This window comes from Natator depressus, chromosome 1 (assembly GCF_965152275.1).
Source record: "Natator depressus isolate rNatDep1 chromosome 1, rNatDep2.hap1, whole genome shotgun sequence".
In the NCBI taxonomy this organism is placed as follows: Eukaryota; Metazoa; Chordata; order Testudines; family Cheloniidae; genus Natator; species Natator depressus.
In genome coordinates, this window is record NC_134234.1 from 289346224 (window position 1) to 289370902 (window position 24679).

At 41.0% G+C, this 24679-nt stretch overlaps 1 protein-coding gene across 1 annotated transcript in view; it reads right to left on the bottom strand.

The window, feature by feature from the left end:
- Positions 1–6606: 6606 nt before the first annotated feature.
- The window catches only part of SLC16A7 (solute carrier family 16 member 7), a 134115-nt gene continuing 116042 nt past the window's right edge, over positions 6607–24679 (bottom strand). Inside the window, exons 3-5 of the mRNA XM_074942150.1 lie at positions 12633–12776; positions 10193–11008; positions 6607–6866 (exon numbers count right to left, since the gene is read on the bottom strand). Coding sequence (XP_074798251.1) covers positions 6607–6866; positions 10193–11008; positions 12633–12776 — 1220 coding nt within the window. The remainder of the gene's footprint in view (positions 6867–10192; positions 11009–12632; positions 12777–24679) is intronic.

Here is a 24679-nt window from a genome sequence, read left to right on the forward strand (position 1 = left end):
TTTAAAAACTGCTGTAATAGTATTTTCAACACACACTAAATCACATGGCAACACCTTGATTCAATGTCCCATGTTTTGTTGCCTCATTAATTCACCATGCAACATTGTACATGAACCGTTTGGAACTGACCAGCTCCCACTAAATTCAGTTGTACAACTACCATTGACATCATCATTGGGAGCAAGGGTTGACCCATTATGTTAACAGTGAGACAAATCTCTCTTATCCACACTGAAAAGTTGGCAGGTATAAAAGAAAAGGAGTACTTGTGGCACCTTAGAGACTAACCAATTTATTTGAGCATAAACTTTCATGAAGCGAGCTGTAGCTCACGAAAGCTTATGCTCAAATAAATTGGTTAGTCTCTAAGGTGCCACAAGTACTCCCTTTCTTTTTGCGAATACAGACTAACACGGCTGTTACTCTGAAACCAGGTATAAAAGAGTCATACAAGGAAGAGACTTGATATGAAATCTAGCCCTATTGAAGTCAATGGGAGTTTTGTCATTGACTTCTACAGAGCCAGGATTTCACCCTCTAAATGAGAGCAGTGTTTAAAATAATGACAAGGGAAAAGTTCATAGAATCATAGAATATCAGGGTTGGAAGGGACCTCAGGAGGTCATCTAGTCCAAGCCGCTGCTCAAAGCAGGACCGATCCCCGACTAAATCATCCCAGCCAGGGCTTTGTCAAGCCTGACCTTAAAAACTTCTAGGGAAGGAGATTCCACCACCTCCCTAGGTAACGCATTCCAGTGTTTCACCATCCTCCTAGTGAAAAAGTTTTTCCTAATATCCAACCTAAATCTCCCCCACTGCAACTTGAGACCATTACTCCTTGTTCTGTCATCTGCTACCACTGAGAACAGTCTAGAGCCATCCTCTTTGGAACCCCCTTTCAGGTAGTTGAAAGCAGCTATCAAATCCCCCCTCATTCTTCACTTCTGAAGACTAAACATCCCCAGTTCCCTCAGCCTCTCCTCATAAGTCATGTGTTCCAGTCCCCTAATCATTTTTGTTGCCCTCCGCTGGACTCTTTCCAATTTTTCCACATCCTTCTTGTAGTGTGAGGCCCAAAACTGGACACAGTACTCCAGATGAGGCCTCACCAGTGTCGAATAGAGGGGAACGATCACGTCCCTCGATCTGCTGGCAATGCCCCTACTTATACAGCCCAAAATGCCATTGGCCTTCTTGGCAACAAGGGCACACTGTTGACTCATATCCAGCTTCTTGTCCACTGTAATCCCTAGGTCCTTTTCTGCAGAACTGCTGCCGAGCCATTCGGTCCCTAGTCTGTAGCGGTGCATTGGATTCTTCCGTCCTAAGTGCAGGACTCTGCACTTGTCCTTGTTGAACCTCATCAGATTTCTTTTGGCCCAATCCTCCAATTTTTCTAGGTCCCTCTGTATCCTATCCCTACCCTCCAGCGTATCTACCACTCCTCCCAGTTTAGTGTCATCTGCAGACTTGCTGAGGGTGCAATGGACACCATCCTCCAGATCATTTATGAAGATATTGAACAAAACCGGCCCCAGGACCGACCCCTGGGGAACTCCACTTGATACCGGCTGCCAACTAGACATGGAGCCATTGATCACTACCCGTTGAGCCCGACAATCTAGCCAGCTTTCTATCCACCTTATAGTCCATTCATCCAGCCCATACTTCTTTAACTTGCTGGCAAGAATACTGTGGGAGACCGTGTCAAAAGCTTTGCTAAAGTCAAGGAACAACACGTCCACTGCTTTCCCTTCATCCACAGAGCCAGTTATCTTGTCATAGAAGGCAATTAGATTAGTCAGGCATGACTTGCCCTTGGTGAATCCATGCCGACTGTTCCTGATCACTTTCCTCTCCTCTAAGTGCTTCAGAATTGATTCCTTGAGGACCTGCTCCATGATTTTTCCAGGACTGAGGTGAGGCTGACTGGCCTGTAGTTCCCAGTAAAGATGGGCACTACATTAGCCTTTTTCCAGTCATCTGGGACCTCCACTGATCTCCATGAGTTTTCAAAGATAATGGCCAATGGCTCTAAAATCACATCCGCCAACTCCTTTAGCGCTCTCGGATGCAACGCATCCGGCCCCATGGACTTGTGCTCGTCCAGCTTTTTGAAATAGTCCCAAACCACTTCTTTCTCCACAGAGGGCTGGTCACCTTCTCCCCATGCTGTGCTGCCCAGTGCAGTAGTCTGGGAGCTGATCTTGTTCGTGAAGACAGAGGCAAAAAAAGCATTGAGTACATTAGCTTTTTCCACATCATCTGTCACTAGGTTGCCTCCCTCATTCAGTAAGGGGCCCACACTTTCCTTGACTTTCTTCTTGTTGCTAACATACCTGAAGAAACCCTTCTTGTTATTCTTAACATCTTTTGCTAGCTGCAACTCCAGGTGTGATTTGGCCTTCCTGATTTCACTCCTGCAAGCCCGAGCAATATTTTTATACTCATCCCTGGTCATTTGTCCAATCTTCCACTTCTTGTAAGCTTCTTTTTTGTATTTAAGATCAGCAAGGATTTCACTGTTAAGCCAAGCTGGTCACCTGCCATATTTACTATTCTTTCGACACATCGGGATGGTTTGTCCCTGTAACCTCAATAAGGATTCTTTAAAATACAGCCAGCTCTCCTGGACTCCTTTCCCCTTCATGTTATTCTCCCAGGGGATCTTGCCCATCAGTTCCCTGAGGGAGTCAAAGTCTGCTTTTCTGAAATCCAGGGTCTGTATTCTGCTGCTCTCCTTTCTTCCTTGTGTTAGGATCCTGAACTCGACCATTTCATGGTCACTGCCTCCCAGGTTCCCATCCACTTTTGCTTCCCCTACTAATTCTTCCCAGTTTGTGAGCAGCAGGTCAAGAAGAGCTCTGCCCCTAGTTGGTTCCTCCAGCACTTGCACCAGGAAATTGTCCCCTACATTTTCCAAAAACTTTCTGGATTGCCTGTGCACCGCTGTATTGCTCTCCCAGCAGATATCAGGGTGACTGAAGTCTCCCATGAGAACCAGGGCCTGCGATCTAGTAACTTCTGCGAGTTGCCGGAAGAAAGCCTCGTCCACCTCATGCCCCTGGTCTGGTGGTCTATAGTAGACTCCCACCACGACATCACCCTTGTTGCTCACACTTCTAAACTTAATCCAGAGACTCTCAGGTTTTTCTGCAGTTTCATACTTGAGCTCTGAGCAGTCATACTGCTCCCTTACATACAGTGCAACTCCCCCACCTTTTCTGCCCTTCCTGTCCTTTCTGAACAGCTTATATCCATCCATGACAGTATTCCAGTCATGTGAGTTATCCCACCAAGTCTCTGTTATTCCAGAGTTGGCTGATTGGGAAAAATAAGACCTTGCTGAATTCAACCAGGACAGTTCACAGTTCATGCTCTGTACTGAGGAGGGCTCTGGTACGTGACTCCTTATGCCAGAAGGTGTAATGTCAGAAGGTATTTATGTGAGTTTGGGGATAATCCAGAAGTGGAGACCATTACAAACAGTTCAGTGAGGAGCAGATGAGAGGGTTCATGTACATCTACATGCATTAAAAGCTTGAAAAAAAGAACTAACCTGACTCATTGGTGTGAAGTCTTTCTTTGTAGTTAAAAAGGACAGTACAGAGGGAGGGAGGTCACAAAAATAAAAGGAAATTAACTGCATGTGAAGATATGCTCTAAGAAGCTATTTTAAAAAATAACCGTATAGTAGAATGGGAGAAACACCACTACATAGTGCAGTGCGCCTGATTGTCACACTACTATAAAATTTCAGTGGTGTTATTCTTATATTAACCAGGTTTAAGGAAGAAGAGGATGAGGCCCAAACTCTGGCTAAGGTCAGACAAAAAGAGGCTGAGGTCAGTACTAACATAACTCCTATAGGAGAGCAATTCCCACCTGTTTATTCTGTGAACTATTGTCCAGTGCTGCAGAGTCAGTTTCACCAAGTAAAGGGCTTGTCTATTTGCTGCCAATACTGAGTTTGCCATTCAGAAAGATGAAAAACACCTTTTTCCTGTACATTACACCATAGGACTACTTTGATTAGTAGTTTTGTAAGGAAGTGGAGGGAGAAAATATTAATAAGGAAATGCCAAATGACCCATTTGTCGTTAATCATAGAATCGAAGGGCCTCATCCAGCAAGGTGCTGAGAGCTGTCTGAGATACTATACTAAACACCCTTTACTTTCATAAATAAAGAGGGAGTTGCTTAGCATTTCCCAGAATTAGGGCCCCAAAAAGGGATGGCGAACACTAAAGAAAGTTGCTTATGGTACTGCTTAAGGAGTAAGGTACTTCTTAGCATAAGTAAGGATGCCACAATGTGGCCCATAGGCACAGTTTTATTTATTTCAACGTTTTGTTCTCCCTGAAGCAAGGCAAGGCAGGGCAGGAACTGTAACCGAGCCCTGTGGTGACACAACTCTGGACTGCCCATTACGCAGCATTGAGCCTACTTTCAATCCAGCCCAAAGTGAGCAACAATAGGTGTTTTCTCTGCAAGATTTGCCTGTAATGTGCATTAGACACTGCTGAGATTCCTACAGAATCACCAGATTTTTCTCAAAATGGTCCAGCTTTGCTGCAAGACCATTGGTAAGTGTCAATTTACATTTCTGCACAGCTTTGGAAGTGGATTCAATATATTACTGAAAACAACGCTGAGCCTTGAAAGGAATGACAAAGTGTTGCATCTGCTATGGCAATTCATTGTACATTAAATATAATAGCACATCAAAAGAAAAACAAAAACCTGATGTAAATGATCAAATTGAACATGAGTACTGGGGCAAGTCTACCTTAAATGCACACACATCTGTCCAATTTTTCACGGATTTCTTTATTTATTTTATCTGAGAAATTGGGATTTCATCTTCCGCTTAGTTTATCAGTATGTTTTATATGTTCACACCTTTCAGAGGTTAAAAAAAAGGGGGAGGGAGGCCAAATTAACTGCACAATAGTATGTTTTCCTGAATCATGTCTGAGTGGTGTATAACCAGTTCATAAATGTTTCATGAATCTGACCCTTAATTTTCTCAATTTCAGATGCATTTACACATAGGTACCTCCCTTCAACATTTATGAATAGCCCCTTCTCTTACCTAAATAAAACAGAAATATATTCATTTAACACACCATCACTTTGAAACTTCTGCAAGCCTGGAATTAGCTTTTAGCATTAGCTTTCAAGAGTAATCATAGGCAGATACTGTTTAGTATTTGCTTGTATTTTTGTCCTCCTTTAAGAAAACAACCTGTAATGTTTTCAGTTGAAATTGAATGAGTATTTATGAAATACTGTAGGTACAAGACCAAAATCCTGTAAAAAAAAAATGTACCACAGGCAGTGGCAATGCCAGGTTTCTCACCCTGCACTCCCAACATGTCTCAACTGTTTTACAGAGGGCTCAGTTCTTGGCCGTTCTGCTCATACAGTCAACAAAGGAGTTAGTTTACGCTTAATGTGTTGGGTGGGTAGATGGGAATTGTAATGAGGTTACCTGTGAACAAGGACCAGAGGTTAAATCTTAAAATTCCTTTCACATAGGCTATCAAAGGATAATTACCTTCTGTGAATAAACATATGGCTCTGATTTGAACTAATTGCCAAAGGACTGATTGATCCAAAGCCCACTGAAGTTAATGGAAAGACTCACTTTGACTTCACTGGGTATTGGATTAGGTCACTAGAGATAAAAGGCTGAACCATTCCAATCCCCTGAACCAGTTAGTCCTTCTTGTTAATTTAAGTCTACGTATCTGATGAATGATATGGTAGCTACCCTTACAAGCTATGTACCACTGACATGTTCATCTTTATTTTTTTTTAATACAAACAGCTTTTTAAGCTAATTTGGATTAATGCTGCCTGAGTGTTCTCACAGTTCAAAAGTAAATGTTTAAAGATGTGGCTAGCTATCACTGGACGAAACAAAGCACTTGTATTTATTATATTGAAACATTTATTGCATTTTAGCAATAAAAAAATCTACCTGTTTTCTCTTCTAACCTTATCTTTTACATCCCCATTGTAATTATATGTATAAATACATCCTTTTGATGTAGTGGGCATACATTATACAAGGAGAGGCAGTTTCTTATGCACTTTGCTCAGGACATTTCAGTATTTTGTCTTTCTTTTCAGATCTTAACCCATAATCTGATATCCTTCTTTAATACTAGAGGCCAAAATATGGTGGTGGGAGAAGTCAACAGGCACTGGCAGTCAAGAGGGTTAAGACAGATGGCTTCTGTAACAAGACTAAACAGATACTGTTGCGTTAGAAGTTATTTTGGAACAAGAAAATTTGTCATGGAGGACCTTAAAGTTTAACTCTACCTGACTCATACTGTCTATAGTCATAGCTGGAATGGACTCATGTGCATGGAGTCGCTGTCTCTGAAACCTAAAATTCTTATCACCAAAACAAACAAACAAACAAACAAACAAACAAACAGTCAATGGTAATTTGTCTGGAATCTTGGCTTTGGCAAATTTCTGTTCTCATCCAATATTGTGACTGATCATTATTATTACAAAACCTGGCCTGTATCTTGACAAAATACTTGTAATGGAAGTCAAAAACATTGATGTCTGAGCCATATTTCATATTAAATATTAGTTTCCCTTTCCGAAGAATCATTGCGTACTTTGTCAGCCCTGTTAGCAGCCTCCTCCTTCTCACTGTTGGTCAAAGGTTCTGCTTCCTTCTTTAGTGCTTTCTGTTTTTTATCTTCTAAATTCTTCTCTTTTGCCAAAAGCCTGTAGTTGATGGCATTGCCAATGAACAACCAAATACTTGCCACAATCACAATTGATCCACAGACAATGTACATGTATTTATAGTCTCCAGTTATATCCACTAACCAACCTGAAAGACAGAAACACAACGAAACCACACTTGAAAATATTCCGACTGTAGACAGAAATAAATTCCAGATCCTTCCCACAGGTATTATCAATATATGTCCTGCAATAAAAAGTATTTTCAACATGATAAAAGTTGTCCTATATTGGGCATTTTCACAGACAGATGTACAGTGGAGCTGTAACAAATTTTATATTAGTTAGATTGGCAGTTATTGCAGTCATCATCTGTAGTAAAATAATTGAAAGACTAAGGAAGTAGAGCCTAGTCAACAATAGTAGGTTGTATACTTTTCTATTCAAATCTGTCTTTTTTTTTCTCCTCCTAATGTCTTTCTACTGTTGTTTTGGAATGAATGCCTAGCACTCAGTGCGGCTGCTTGCAGACAAGAGTCTGGAAAGGTGTCTGCCTTCTCAGCTGCTGTCACTATGTCTCATTGCATAGCTGCTATTTGTGTTCCACTTCTTCTGTCCCCAAAGACAGAATATTTCACCTTGGTGTGCAGACACCATTGTCATGAAAACTGAGTTTCACATGCTTGAAGTGTGTTCCCAAACTTGTATGGGTAATGGTTACTCCCCGGGGTGGATCATCGGCAGCAAAGATGAAATGTGGTACCTCTGTATCTTAACGCATGAACTTCTGCCATCTGAGCTAAAAGAACTTGCTCTGTTAGTCCTGGTTGTATCAGGCTCGTCAATCTCAGGTTGACCTTGCCACTACCAGAAGGGGAATGCCACAATGAGCAAGCATGATTTACATGCATAAGCCATTTAGATCAAAGAAAAATGTATTCTGACTGCCTTTTCGCATTGAGTCATTCTTGTAATTCTGTTGCATTTTCTAAACTCTAAATTAAAAGACAGGCTCCCATTACAGCAAAGCACATAAAACACATACTTAATTTAAGTATGAGTAGTCTTATTGAAGTCAATGGGATGATACACATAATTTAAATATGTGCTTAAATGCTTTGAGGGATTGGGGCCATAATACTGACATATCAACTAGACCTGGTCAAAAGTTAGAATTTCTGTGGGAAACTCCAACATTTAATCACAAATTTTCCAACTCAGAATAAAGTTGAAAAACGTCCAATATCCTGCTAAATGAAATTTCGGGGGGGGAAGGGGGGGAGTTTTGAGTCAATCTAAAGGTTTTGTTTCTATTTTGATTTATCTATATATTTATAATTTTTGTATATTTTAAAATTGTGTTTTAATAAACTTTATAATATAATGTGATAGAAAACAATAGAATATATATAATTTCAAAACAAAAAATGAAATGTTTTATTCTGGTAAGGTCAAAATATTTCACTTTTTCAAAACGCTTCCTTTAATTTTTTTCCATTGGAAAAGTATTCCATATGAAATTCGTTGACCTGCTTTAATATTAAACTTAAGTACATTTTACAAAGCATTTAAAAGCAGTAATATTTTATCTAATGCAATAAGACCTTTGAAGGTAATGCACAGTGGCTACCCTTTATAAAGTTAGTAGTTTTTGCCTTAAACAAATAGAAATGTTTACCTCAGTATTGGCAGTATTCCCTATGCTTACTACTGGGGAATACTAAAATAATTTATATGTTGAGATAATAATATAGTACTACAAAAGTATTAATATATTGTTGCTACTTAGGTAGATATCACAGGCAATTTGTTAGTTTTTAGTGGTGCCAGTCTCAAAGAATTATTAACAAAAATTAACTTAATGTTCATGCATGAGATCATCATAATACTTTAAGAGACCTGAACAGATCAAAACTGGAATATGAGCTTTTCAGCCTACATCCCTACTTTGTTTTCTCTGTTCAAGTAGAGATATTAACAAAGGTGACTATATCCAAACGTGATTATATCCAAAATGTATCCTTTTTAAAAAAATCCACATAACAAATATATGAAAAATAAATAGCTGTATACTTAGTACTACATTAATATTAGATTTAATATTAATATAGTTTTCAATGTTTGAGGTGATGGGATTTTATTAGTCATAGGCACAGTCCCTCCACTAGGTGGCATGCCAACTGTCCGTGTTAGAGGAATCTATTGTGTTCCAACATCTATGAAAATAAGATGAGATCAGATCATTTGGAATAACTTGTATAATTGTTAAATATTAATTTCAATAAAATAAAGTGTACATTTTATAATCAGCTGGCATCATTTACATTTTCATTAACAAATAAGTTCAACAGATGTTATTTTAGTACAAATTATAGCCTGGGTCATGCAAACATTTACCTATATAACTTTACTCGCTTGAGTAGTCCCACTGACTTCAATGGAAGTACTCCTGCCTGTAGTAGTCAGCGTGCAGGAAAGAGTCTGCAGTACTAGGATCTACATTTATAATTCACACCTATAACATCTAATATTGTTTAGTTCAGATGTATATATTTGTATATTTTTAGTTCAAAATAATATTTGGTCAGGGATTTTAAAATTGGATTTTGGGCACCTAATTCACTAAAACTCTTTTGAAAATCCCAGTTCTATTATCAGAATTCTAGTGGTGATCAGTATGTGAAAATTAACTAGCACTGTCTTTTCATAATGAGGGACAATGCTCTGCTTATGCTCTGAGGGGCAGCATCCATCAGCGCCTTCTTGTGCGTGCACCTTACCTAGCCATGTTGTGAGAATCAATCTTATTTCAATAACCTCCCTTGTACTTGGGATTAAAACAGTAAGGTAGTAAAGTAGCATGTGGGGAGCTTTAAAATGACAATTTATATATGTATCATTTTATTTTTAAGCAGCCACTGGTTTGGCAGCCATTGGTTAGGGAAATTAGGAGCCATTTTGTGAGGTAGCAACTATAGATGTAGCTTCTTTGCTATGGGGAATGAAGTGGAGTCCCATGAATGTAGCCAATTTGACAGAGAGGGAGCTGTGCTGGCCAGGAGGTAGTGGAAGCACCACTACGGAAGAGATGCTCTCAGCACTGCTAACCGCCGAGTAAAGCACATGAAAAATAAGACTGGGTGGCTAGCAATGAGAGCAAATACCATCTTACTGTATCTTATCTCTATATGTATCTCTACCTATATAGCTACATACATAGCCATGGTGGCTATACACCATACACACACAGGCAATATAAATCTGCATATAAATCTAAATCTGTGATATGCCAAAAAGAAAAAGGGGAAAAAAAAGGTAAATTCAAAAGAACAAGCGGTGAAAAAACATGACAGTTCTTCTGGCAACATTAAGTAACATGTGCACGTCTAATATTTTAGATACATATAAATAATAACTTAAATATTTACACTCAACCCAGTGACATCAGAAAGGACAATAAAAAGGAATCCTTACCTCCTAGAGGGGGGCCTAGGAGAACAGGGCAGCACTCCACAATTGTGACAAGTCCCACAGCACAGGAAAATCTGGCAGCACCAACGAGATCCATCAATGACTCAAAAAGGATACTGCTAACCATTCCAAAAGCAAACCCAAAAAGTACAGCATACACCACCAGGCCTGTGTAGTCCTCGGCCAGTGGGCACATGATATGACAGATGCCATTGTACAAGACAGCAAAACTAAAGAAGTACTGGATTTTTGGCCGGATGTATTTGGAGTTTGCTACAAGTCCCATTGAAGGCCTAGCAAACATGTCTACAAAAGCTAGAATAGACAGCAAAAAAGCAGCAGAATATTCATCAATTCCCTTGTGTTTGGCATAAGGAGCCAAGAATACTATTGGGGCAAAGAAGCCAACAAACATAATAACATTTCCTGACAAATAAACCAGAAACCCTCTGTGTTTGAAGAGGGATAGATCTAAGTATTTATTCACGGTTTGCCAGAATGACGACTTCTTGTTATTCATGTGTAAGGCTGAATCTCCTGATCCCTTCTCAACATCTTTTTTCACAGGAGGGACTGGTTTTGGTCCAACAGGTCTCATAAGTGACCCAGCCACACAGCAGTTCAAAAGAAGTCCTCCCAGAATGAGAAAGCTTCCTTTCCATCCAAATGCATTAAAGAGAAATTGATTGAGAGGTGCCAGTGTGCTTAGAAACACTGGACTTCCAGCCATGGCCAGTCCATTAGCAATGGGACGTTTCTTATAGAAATACTTGCCAATCATAGTCAAAGCAGGCTGCAAGTTGAAGGCTAAGCCAAGACCTAAACAACAAAAGAGCACAGCATTATTGCATGTAATACATTGAAAACCCTTCACGATAAGCAGACAAAATCATTCAAAAAAGCTAAAATGCCATTCAGAAATTCCAAATGAAGATAAAATGCTATCAGCACTGGAAAATGAAATGTGGTTTCACTGCTTTCCACACATTTTAATGTCACCACTATGTCACACTCGAGTTCTGTCATTTCCTGGTATTGCATTGCAATAAAAGTAAATACTCATAGTAATGTTTGAGCAATTATATAGACAATGGAGTGACAGAGGAACAATGGTATCAAGACCTTGAATACACCATTTTTGTATTTTACTAAGCTGCAACACAATTCTCTCCTGGTTCATTTCACAGAAGTTATTAAATGTCACTTCATCTACAAAAGAGAGCACATTATATTTAGAAGTATAAATCCACTGGCTTTTATCCCTCTATCCCTTTTTAAGGCTGAACATGTATCCAAAGTAAGGTGTAAAATGATTAATAAATAATGATTTTGCAGGAAATCCAGCCCCACATCCACAGCTCTGGAGGTCCTGGTAGTGGAATCACTGGTTAAGTGGGAACTGCACTGGGGTGGGAAAGGGGCTGTGTGGGGATGCACAGCCCCAGCTCCCTGCACAGCAGAGCACAGGGGTGAGGCAGAGTTGGGCCAGATGTGCAGTCAGAGGATCCACCTGTGGTCCTTCTCCTTGGGTGGGGATACACCAGAACCGCCGAGTTTTAGTAGCAATGCACCCGCTATGTAGTCTCAGAGGAAGGATTCCTTCCCTCTTCTCCCATGGGCAAACCCAGTACCTAGCTCACTCCTTGGGCTAGGTAGTGGGTCCCTGCATTTGACTCTTAAAAAGTAGAGAGGTGAGGTCTTAAACAAAACAAAACAAACAAGAAACCCACCACATTCAGTAAGAAAGGGTTCTTTCAAAATGATTAACTTTTACTCAAGTCAATTACAGATAAACATAAGCTTTGATGTAGTGACAGAATAAGATCTCATTTGTGTATTCCATGCTTCTATATGACCTCTAATCTCACCTTCTTTCTTTATTCAAAAGAGATGCTTTTAAAAAATTAGAATCCCTTTGGTAGCGAGGTAATTTAATCTAGTGGCTTTATTATTACTTTAATTCCCACCCTTTGATCAGTTCCTAGAGCTTTGGTGATTTAGCATTTGTTTTCAGACAGGAATATTTTTATTCTGGGACCAGCTGGACCCTGCCCAGCATACTATTTTGCTGAATATGGATATAGATATATATATTTTGTGAGCCTATAGAGCTTAGTATTAGAGTTTGCATATCTACTAGACCACTACTCATCTCTGCTGTTTTATTCATAGTATGGTATGACTGAAGGCTAAAAAAAAATCAATGCAAAATCCAATACAAATTACTCTAATAAGTGCTGTCATGCGTCAGTCAATTCCTGTATTGTAATTATAGTGCAGTACAGTATGGCACATACATAGGGCATTTATTGAATAAAATAATCAGAGGTGCATGAAATATCCCAAGCAGTAATTTAATATCCTAAAAATCAGTTTAAAGGAGTACAGTTCAGGATAGCTGAAATTAACTGGACTAGCTACCATTTTTGAACCAGTTACTTACCTCCAACAATTCCTACACATATGTAAAGCTCCAGGACACTATTGCAGAAAGAGGAAGCAATCATTCCAAATGAACACAATACACCTCCTGCCATCATCACTGGCCGGCAACCATATTTGTTCACCAAGACACTGCTTATGGGACCTAATGGCAGGAAAAGGATAAATGATCCATCATGCAATGATAAATATATTTGCAGTTGAGTATTTTCAGTGATTAAAAGTCCCTCCCTGTGAGCCTGACAACACAAGAACTTACATAGTAGAAGTCAAAAGAACTACTCACCCTTCCTGGGTGTATTTGAAGAATCTGGCCCTACATAATAACCTGTGATCATGGAAGTGGATCAGAGGATGTAAGGCATGAATGTAGCAAGCTTGTTAATTACAGTTCTCAGAGAACCAACAACGGGCCCAGTCAATGGAAGTTTTGGTTATGCAAGAAATGGAGGATTAGGCCCACCGTCTGCAGTCTAGTTCAGAATTTCAAATGGAAGGAAGTTGTTTAATCAAAACTATAATTAACAGAGCAGAAGAGATCTCTAAATGAGTCAGATTACATCTTTTGATAGAATGAAAGCTCTTCTGAACTCCCTATAACTGCTGCTGTTGACTAGGGCAACACACTTAATTATGTCAATGGGACTACTCACTTGTTTAAAGTGTTGAAGTTGTGCATAAATAACTCACAGCTGAGATCTATTTTCCTTGTCCAGATCTGAATGAGAGTGATAATGGACAGTATCATTTTGTTCCGTAGTCTGAGGCTTCTGAAGTATGCTTGGTATAATGGCCTAGAAACTTTGAAAATATGGCTATAAACCTGTTTTTTAGTTTCAAATGAAATTTATTCCAGTGTAATTTTGTCCATACCAAACAAAGAACCAGCATGCAATCTGTCATGATGTGCACTGTATGTTCTTTAAAGGCCCACAACAGGAATAGATGGTGTCTGGCATATCAAGACTAAGAAGCTGTCAGAGTTGCTTTAGGAAGCTTGCACTACACCTGATTGTACTATATGTAGCCCTAACCATCATTAACAGCTTTACTTTTTTAAGCACTATATTCACTCCATTCAAAAAGCAGGGTGGGGGGTGTTAGATTTAGAACTGGTGATAAAAGAAACCAGATATAAAGTGAAATGTCAAGCATTACATTTGGTTTTACTGCAAATCATTCTGGTTCCTACTGTGTATTGGCTCCAGTACAAATGTCTCATAATAAACACCTAAAGAAATATACATAAGCATTTTCATTGGCAACACAAATCAAGTTCAACAAAATTGGAGATATACATTGTTTGCAATATGTCCTACTTTGGGTCCAAATGTTTGACCTATCTTAAAACTGATACTGTTAGTGATGGGTTACATGCAAAAGTCTTAGGCCCATACCATGCCATCAATATTTTAAGTATAAGTCTCAACTGAATATGATGGAAGTAGGTTGACCAGATAGCAAGTAAGAAAAATCGGGACAGAGGTGGGGGTAATAGGCATCTATATAAGACATAAAGCCCCAAATATCAGGACTGTCCCTATAAAATCGGGACATCTGGTCACCCTAGATCAATGGTTTTCAAAATTTTTTACTGGGGACCCAATTGAAGAAAATTGCTGATGCTCATGACCCAACAGAGCTGGAGATGAGGAGTTTGGGGTGTGGGGGGGGCTCAGGGCTGGGGCAGAGGGTTGGGGTGCAGGGGTGAGGGCTGCGGGGTGGGGCCGGGAATGAGGGGTTCAGGGTGTGGGAGGGTGCTCTGGGCTAGGATAGGCGGTTGGGGTACAGGAGGGGGTCAGGGCTCTGAGCTGGGAGTGCAGGCTCTCGGGTGGGGCTGGGAATGAGGGGTTTGGGGTGAAGGAAGGGGTTCCAGGTTTGGGGGGGCTCAGGGCTGGGGCAAAGGATGAGGCGTGGGGTTGGAGCACAGACTCACCTCCGGCAGCTCCCAGTCAGCGGCGCAGCTGGGCTGCAGAGGCAGGCTTCCCGCCTCCTCCTGGCAGCACGGATCACGCTGAACCCTGGAAGCGGCCAGCAATGAGTCCCGCTCCTAAGTGGTGGTGCGCAAGCAGCTTTGCATGACTCTTGCCCGCAGGATGCTTTGAGTGGGGGCAGCACACGGACCCCCATGACTCCCCTGCCTAGAAGCCGGACCTGCTGCTGGCCACTTCTGGGGCCCAGCGCGGTGTTGGAAAAGGACGTTTTAATGTCCCAGTTGGCAGTGCTGACCAGAGCAAGGCGACCAAGTGCATGACATGCCGCGACCCAGTACTGGGTCACGACCCACGGATTGAAAAACACTGCCCTAGATGGAAGTGCAGTTTAAAAATCAATGGCATGATACAGTCTTTAGTTTCGTTAAACACACTGAAGTCTGGATACTTTCCAAAAGGTTTCCAGCACAGTTTTCAAGAGATTTGGATGAGAGGCCTTCTCATGAGATATATAATACTTTTCATTTCTGGTCAGGTCAGAAATAATTTGGGAACAGTTCCCTATGTGATAGATTGGCATGTCTTCTTTCAGCACTAAGCATAAAAAAAATTACTGAGAAGCATGGAATTGAGAAATCAAACTCAAAGCTTTGACCAGATACTTCCTGAATTGTGACCTGAAGCTTACTGAATTTATGCTCTCATGAACCATGATCCAACCATGAAGGCTCCTACTGAGAACACCCTTTTGCCCGTCCTGGAATGTACAACTCCAGGAAAGAACCATTGTTGCACTCTGTACCTCAAACCAGCACCCTGAAACCCCCATATTCACTGCTGTCATGTAATTATGCTATGTTTTGTACAAAGAAAGCCTCATGAGGTAGCATCTTAAAAGTCTTGATCTGTTGAACATTAATATCCTGTTGGATTGTATGCACTACCATTGAATTTGAAGTTTTATGAAATGTTGATGTGTGTGTTACTAAAATATGTTGTGAGTTTGGGAACACCTACAACCAGCCTTTCAGGTACTACAGTGGAGTAGCCAGACATGCTGATGGTGAATTAAAGGTGAATTCACTTGCCCAAAGGCCATCCCAGAAGACTTTTCAGAAAGAGCACGTAGACAATGGAGGCTCCTTGACCAATGGGGGTGGACCTCCACATGACAAGCATAAATCTTTTCAGGAAGCTGGAAGAAACTATAAAGAGGGGAAGTGACATCACGACTTGGCCTCACTCCCCCACAACTCAACCCCTAGAAACACATCTGGAGGACAAAGACTTTGAACTGAGGAGGGTGGTCCCAGGCCGGAGCAGAGTCCTAGCCTATGTACCTGTGACCTGTTTATACCATCCATCAGGATGAGACACTGCTTGATTCAAATCCTATTCAGTTTATAGAACTCAGATTGTGAATTTACTTTTATTTATTAGGTAATCAACTTTGACCTCTATGCTTACTACTTATAATCACCAAAAATCTACCTTTCTGTAGTTAATAAATCTGTTTTCCATTTTACCTAAAGCAGTGTGTTTTGATTGAAGTGGTTGGGCAGTATCAGCTCAGGTTACAAAGGTGAGTGTGTGTCCTCTCCATATCGACTGGATAATAAACTTACTCTGGTCAGGCTTCTAACAAGGACAAGATGGCATATTCCAAGGGTGCCAGGCTAGAGAACTGGGGGCAATTGGCTGGATCCTCTCTATTGTTGGCTTATGAGTGGCTGGGAGAAGCACTCATGTAACTCAGTTGGGTGTGTCCCTGTCTGTGGACGTCTATGTCAGTGCAGTACCTGACAGAGGTTGGCCACTTGTCACAGCATCACAGTGTGAGAGGGATACCCCAAGTTCGTGGGACAGAGGGCTCAGCAGTCCCACAGTTCAGGTTGTACCTCAGGAACCCCATCACAACCATCATGCTAGGAGAGAGGGGGAGAGGTGAGCACTCAGAGAGCTGGATCCCAAGCCATTTAAAGCTTTGTGCATTATAAACAACACCTTGAGCTGCATGTAGAGGTGTACAAGATTATGGAATACTGGAGTTATGGACTTCTAGCAACTTGGACCTCTTCTCATGAGGGAAGAAGAATCAGGAATAGGGAATGGGTTCGAAGAGCCACGGAAGAACGGATGGGAGGCACACATACTGGAGCGTGGAGTGTTGAGTGTTGGAAGGATATGGGGATGGCACCCGAGAGAGGTTTCAGTACAACATGTATTAAATTGTTGACTCAGATTTATTAATACACACACCAAAAAGCCACCTAGGCACCACTACCAACTATTTAAAAGCACAACCAAACATGGAGACAAAACCTGAATAGCCTTCACCATACACCACAGAAACTAATTAAAGAAAATAATTAGGCAAATACCCCCACCCTCCCTAAAAATGACCCTTAAAACAACATTCTTCATCTCAGAAGCCCCACAACAAAAAGTGTCCTGAAGATGAACATATTGGGGCTTTTTTTTTTCAGAATGGGAAAGGGGAGGGAAAGAGAAGATTCATGGAGAAAGTTCTGCCAGCGTCTCCCTGGAAACTGTAGCTCAAGCATCTCTACTGGCATGGGCTGCAAGTGACGCTTCCCCTTGGGGAGACTAGCCCCCTACCCTGCTTTGTCCAGCTGAGGCCCAGACTCTTCCAGCCAAGGCCACACCTCCGCTTGCTGCTTTCAGCCCCCTTCTCTCCTCCACAGAGAAGAGCTTGGTTGGGGCCACAGGAGCAGGGCTGAGAGCTTGGTCCCGGCTGGGGTTGAGCTCTCAGCCTCAGCTGGGTTCATAGAGGAGCTCTCAGCCCTGGCTCAAGCTCTGAGCCTGGAGCCCCTCCCCAATTTTGCCCTTTTCACCTGCACCCCCCCCAAGGCCACACCCCATTTCCCCCTTCTCCAGTGACCTTGCCCCGTCACACCCCCACTCTGCCTCTTCCACCCTGAGGCCCCTCCCACCTCCCCGCTGCGGCCCTGAGACCAGAAAAGCTAGGTGCCCCCATCCTGGCCCTGGGACCATGGCAGGGGGAGATTTTTCTGGGGGCTCCAAATCCGCCACTGCCCTCCTCCTCCTGGTGGCACAAGGTTTGGGGAAGTTTAGCCTCCCCCAGCCTTCATTATGTGCCACCCATGTCTACTGGTCTTAAATTATGGCAGTAATGCATGGGGAAATAAATATCTCATAAGTAGAGAAACAAGGTACTCCAAACATCATTTTCCTAGACCTGAAGAAGAGCTCTATGTGACTCAAAAGCTTGTCTCTTTCTCATCAACAGAAGTTAGTTCAATCAAAGATATTACCTCACCCACTTTGTCTCTCTAATATCCTGGGACCAACATGGCTACAACTACACTGTGTATAACAATGGAAGATATTGTAAACAGGCAGGTCCCAGGCTATTTAGCACTTTTTAGGTCAAAGCCAATACTGGCTTAAACTCCAACTAGAAGGCAACCAGTGCAGATCCCAGAGAGCCACTGATCTATTTGAGATCCCATGGTCTTGGGTGGGTGGTAGGTGAGGATAAAAGGGAAGAATTGGAGGCACCTGTGCTCTGCATGGCCATTGAGTGTAATGTTGTTTTAAGCACAACTTTGAAATCAATTTGTTGACTTTCAAACTTCTTTTTAACTACAACATTCTATTAAAGTTTTTCCCGTAAGTTATCAACATGTATTTACCACCTTAACTCCAGTTTAATTTTGTTTTCTGGGAATATTCCAGTACTTCAGTTTAAAATACAAACATGTGGGGAATGTTAATTGTCATATAAACCATAATGTTGGGCTAAGCCACTGAATGAGGAAACTCCATATATTTCCCAGTTTCAATTAGACCTGATAAGTGGATTAAACATTTTCTGCTGATGTCTTTGCATATACTTTGTTTTTTAGAGTCTCATAAACTACCACATATTCATCAGTGTATGTGGATTTACGAATCTGCATAAATTCTAGTTGTGAGCATGTAATCAGGCCTTGCACGGGCATGCACAAATTTGATTTTACATTTAACTGCAACTAAAATCATTTAAGTAATGTTCACATCCAAGCATGTATTGATATCTGCTGCAAATTCTTCTTTTGAATATAAAGCAAATTTCAACCATTCAACTTCAAGAAACAAATCAGTTGCAAAATCATGCTATTTGCTAATATATATATATATATTTAAAAAACAAGTAAAAATAAATTCTGATTCAATATGCAGACTTCTTGACTCTTAAATGGGAAAATTATGTACTTTCTATTTCTAACCTTGCCTGGATTTTCACTTAATTCTTCTCTGGCTGGCAGGGTGGGCAGACTTTTCAAGGGAAGAAGGGAACAATTCTCACTTGTGCATGTGTCAACCTGGATAAGAGGGTTACAGAGAGATGGTTTGGGAGAGGGTCAGGGAGCTGTACACAGGCGGCTTTTGGTAGCTGAGGACCCTTTTCCATCCCTTCCTCCTCACATGCCTCACTGAAAGGTATATTCAGCTCTATATGCAGGGGAGGTCTGGCTCCATAGCTCATACATTTGTGGGATCATCTGGTGGTCTTGTTTGTATGTATGAGACCAGTGAGTCAACATGTAAGAGGACTGATGCAAGCTGGTTCTGAAGGGGCATGTACACTCAGCTAGTGTGCTGTCCTTTCCACTAGCCCTTGTGGCTAGATGCTTTCTGAGGTAGCCAGTCTGCAGGAATGTGCAAAACTGAGGCAAAACACTGTTTTAGTAAAACTGACAAGGATGCTGAGATCGGTCAAAACTCTTCTTCCTGGGGACTGATTTGATCAACAGAGGAACTAACAATACCATATGATTCTGCTAAAGCCTTCTCTTTATGCTTGGTCATGACTAGACTTCTTACGTCAGGACTGCTTAGCCCAGATGTCTGCTCTCCAGAGAGCCATTTATACTTCTGTTTTATCTCAGATCGGAGTGGACCAAGTTCTTCCCAAAGATTTGTTTTTTTCCAGGCTCTGACTCTGACCTATTGCAATACAGTCATAATTAAGGGTGGGGAAAGGGAGGAGTTTTCCCAAAGTCCATGGCTGGGAAAGTCACAGTCCCAAGCAAAATGTTGTAAAAAGGAGCCATAGTCCTAGCTCCACCATAAAGCTTTAGCTTCCACCCCTCCTGCTGCATCTTGAGGGAAGACAGTTCATCCCTTGAGATGGTAAACATATGGCCTCTAAAGGGAATAATTCATAACAAACATGTGCCAGTCGGTGATGTCTTCTCCCTTGGCCTCCCAAAGATACTTAAGGATGCTCTTGGATGTTTCTAATAGTTCTTCTCCTTGCTTTTCTCTTTAAAAACTTCTCACTATTATGGGGGCCCCCAGAGGTGTATAACAAATACAGGAAAATATGGTTTCCAACTTCCTCTTACTCAACTCCTTGCCCTTTCCAGAAATCATGGAAATGGAAAAGTGAAAATGTTGATGAAAAATGGAAATATTTTTGCTAGATATTTTAGCAAAATTTCTCCCATTCTCAATATAAAGTTATCCTTTCTAGCAATCTAAAACTCTCAACACATTGCACATTCCTCAGATCACACAGAGGAAAAATCACAGAAACATCCTGCTTGACTAAACTGGGAGGAACACTGGTCACAGTAGATGACCAGCTTGATAATAAAAGTCTAGAAATTTTATCAAAGCAAGATGGACTATTCAGCAGATTATCAGGAGAGAGATGGCAACAGTTGAAGCCTTTGCAAATGGCAAAGGACTCTGGATTTTTATCTGGAGCTTTTTCTTAAACTGTCACCAGTGGGAACACTAACGCTGGATATATTAGCCAGCTCTCAAAATCAGCACTTTTAAATTCTTCATCATGATCCCATGCATTCTCTATCCTGTGATCATGCCCAATTCCTGTGTGGCTTATTGTATACCCTCTTTTCAGTTGCTTTTCCTCTTATGCATTTCTCATCTTCTGGGCCTGATTCCCTGTAGCCTTGCAGCTTAATTAATCATTTACACTAATGCTACCGAAAAGCATGGGAACATTTTGCATCCACTTTGCACTGATGTAAATGACTACAAAAGGCTCAGGGCAACAAAGTTTCAGGCTTATTGCTTTCTCAGTATGTAAATTACACTTATCTTACACATCACAGGATGCCAGGTTGATGCAAATGGCACTACTTTAATCATTTAAATTATTTTTTTCACTAACGTACACCCAGAGTGTAATATACATCATTGGTTAAGTCACTAATTAATCTGACTTGTATTTTGCAGGTGCTTTAGTATTTGTTCAATGCATTTGGCTCTATATAAAGTACCTTTATACATAGGAAGGGTAACCTAAACTTGTGGCATGATAAACTCTATGACCTCACTTGAAAGCTCTTAAATGAATAAGGATGAATATCACCTCTGTACAAAGCCTACATGCCACTTAATTCACACTTAGGTTCCATTTTGAGTGTTTACATGAGATTTTGCTGCGCAATTCACCTTGTGCTGGCCCCTCTGCACAGTGGTAAATTTAAACCTATTGGGCAGATCTTTAGCTGGTGTAAATCTTCATAGCTCCATTGCAATCAGTTTACACCAGCTGAAGATTTGGCCAGAGGTGAACAACACGACTCTGGTGTAGAAATAGAATATATTTTTGTTCCCTTTAAATAAAAAGGGAACCAGTAATCTATGTTGTTCTTATCCTCTCACTTGCTAATTTCTCTTTTCAATCACCATTTGAATCTTTCCTCTAGTGCTAAGCCATGATGCTGTACATGAGCAGCAGTTAAAAAAGACTACACATGACTGAATAATAAGGTATAAAAAGCAGATGTTTGAAGGAATGACACTTTTACCTTCTTAAAAAATACTAACTGTGCTAATATGATCTTAAAAGAACTTTACCTGTAAAATATTCTATTGTTAAAAATCATAACATGATATTTCTGCTGAACTGAATGTTTAGGACTCATTTTATGTGTTATATGTTTAATACACACACACTCACACACTTACCTGTTCTGATCTTTTAGCATCCCTAAAAGGAATACATACTTCATGAATGACCTAACTCTGAAGACAATGAAACAGCTTTCTAATGAAGGTTTCTAAGAGTTCAAAGGATGCAAACCAGATAATATTTCAATTTCATAATACCTAGATATTTCCATTTCATAATACCTAGAGGTAATGGTAGTGGCAGATCAGTTTTAAGGCCACAGAATAGAATAAAGGAAGATTTAGTTGGCATAAAATCTATATCCTGCAGAGCTCTCAGGTAGAATAACATTTATGAGTCCAAATATATTAGGTATACTCCATTAATTTATAAGAAGAAGAGAATCTAGGACAGAAGAATCCCTGCTTTCTTCTCTCTGTTCCATCATTTTTTATACTAAGAACAAGTATATTCCTCTTAGACAGATTTCCCACAAACAGGTAACACTTTTTCTGATAGAAGAAAAATGTTTTGTAAATTAACTTAACTGGATGATAGCTAATCAGACTGCAAAAATGATAACACCAGCTGGTACAGGTATTAAACTGCCACCAATGACCTTCAGTTCTACACAGAGGTCATCTTCAAGTCTTTCCTATGTATATGTATATGTACTTCTCACTGATATAATTTTTACTGGAACTAAAACCCTTTCATGCCCATATTGTGTTTAGTGTACTGCCCACTTGTGCTTTGAATTTTCTTCTGTCTTGACTACACTAGAGATTGCTTAATACAATGATAGCATTTAAAACAAATGTTAACAATAAATACTTCATACATCATACTTGATCCCTTTGAAACCATGCATTTGAAACGAGTCAATTTGAACAATGTGACACATTTGTACATAACATAAAAGTCATGAAAGAAATTGAAAATAAGCACAATAGTCTTATTTTAGCTTGTGGTAATATACTGTTATAGATGGCAGCCTGCCAAGTCCAATGATATAAACACAACTACAAGATTGGCCATATGGTTGGAAAAGTCAGTGTAGCTCTTTTCCGTCTGGATTTAGACTTACTTCTGTTTTCTACCAGACTGGAAATGTCTGAGGAACTCTACAATCTTAAAAAAAACACATCTACTAATGTTAGTTTGGTATTTTACTACCTACAAAACCTATTTGCATGTGATGAGTTGATTTGTTTGAGTGACCTAGGTTAGTTTGCTAAAACAAAACCTTAGTTTTTCCTGTATAAGCTACCTGCTCAACAACAAATGCTTTTTTGTAATTTCCTGACACTGCTTGCAAAATGGCTTGTGTGGCATCAGGTGAAACGTAAAATTTTTAGTCTGATCACATTTAAAACTTGTTCACATCCTTGGACAATGCTTTAAAATCTATTTTTGATAGGTCTAAATGGGACTAAAGGGCTTTGTGAGGTGATACAATTTCTATTTCCAAAGGCTTTTGATCACTTCTGTAGGGTTGTGGGGAGGGGTAGGACTGGGGGGCAACACAGCATGGAGGAAGGGAACCTAAAAAAGGATACATGAGATTTAAAACTTGTCAAAATTTGCAGTACATATATCTACATATTCTCCCTCCCTTCCAAAAAAAAAAAATGGGGCGGGGGGTTAATGTTGATTTAAGGATGCTAAACTGCACAGCTCATTAGCACAAAGCATATAAAACAAGGAAAAAGCAGTTAAGTCTTTCAGTATCCCATCTGCACTCCATGCATCTGTTCCTCATCTTAAGCTAAACTACCTCACTATCACCCATAGCCCACATACCTCCCTCTCCACCCTGAATAACTTTTGAACTCTAACCATGTTTACTGGTTATTCGTTCATGAGTTCTGTTGATTAATATAGGGTTGGTTTGGCTTTCATGTATTACACGTACATGGCTCTTGTTATTAATAATAACAATAGTAATATTAATTATTATTATTATTATTATTTATATTTTTTACTGCAGTAACTCCTAGGAGCCCCAATCACAGAGCAGAACTCCAATACACTAGGCACTTGGCAGGAGGATGTGGTTGCTAGTGGTTGTAGCAGGTAGCAGGCCAAGTGATTAGAACAGGCATTAGTAGCCAGGAATGAGAGCCCTGCGTCTGAGTTGAAGTCAGAGGCCAGGTGCCATAGCCAATGGTGAGAGCCAAAGTCAGGAATCACAGCCAAGGGTGAGAGCCAGGTTACCTGGAGTAAGGCAAGGCAGCTGCAAAGCTAGGTCTAAGGAAGGAGCAGGGCTGGAGCAAGGCTGCATACAGGGCAAGGTCTAGGCTGGAGCAAGGTGGGAGCAAGGCAGAAGCAGGGCTTGGAACAAGACAAGCACAGGTAGGAATCATAACTGCAGGTGTATGTGATGAGCAGCCAGAGAACTGCTGTTGGGCTTAAAAGCAAGCCTGCTAGCTTCTTCAGCCAACCAGGAGAGGTGATCCATCAGGCAGTTTGACTAATGTCGTCTAGCTGTGCTCATTAGACTGTAGAGAGACTGAGCAGGAGCCTTAAGCTGCAAGGCCTTATTCCTACAGTACCCTCTCCTTTTGAGGGCGCCCCGCAGGCACCCTCAGGCCTGGCTTCTGAGGGTAGTTTCTGGGAGAAGCTCAGAGCAGACCTGGGGTGTGGATGTGTTCTGCTGGTTCCCAGGACCATTCATAAGGGCTGTAATCCTCCCAGTCCACCAAGCACTGGAGTTGTCCCCTAACACACAGGGAGTCAAGGCTTTGTTTCATCATGCACTCATCCTACCCTTGGATTGTTACAGGTGGAGGCAGATGGCTGGAATGGTGCAGGAAGGGGTTTTCGGGATATAGGTTCAGGAGGGAGACATCAAATACGGAATGAATCTTCAGAGACTTGGGTAATTGCCATTTGAATGTTACAGGTTGACCCATGCCTTACTCTAGAAAGCCCCCAGATATTGGTGGTCCAGCTTGGCCAAGGGGTGAGCCGATTTAAGATTGCAGGTGGACAGCCAGACCTTCCCTTCTATGGCAAGGTTGGGAGTGACCTGGCATTTTTGGTCAGTGTGATGTTTATATGCTTTCTTAGTTATTTGTAATTGCTCCCTGAGCTCTTGGCAGAGATGGATAGCTACATCTGCAACAACGGGTACTTGGAACTTCATGGGGACATCTGAATGAAAGTCATGATGAAACCCCTAGTGTGCAAAAGAGGGGTTTTGCCGGGTGAAGGCAT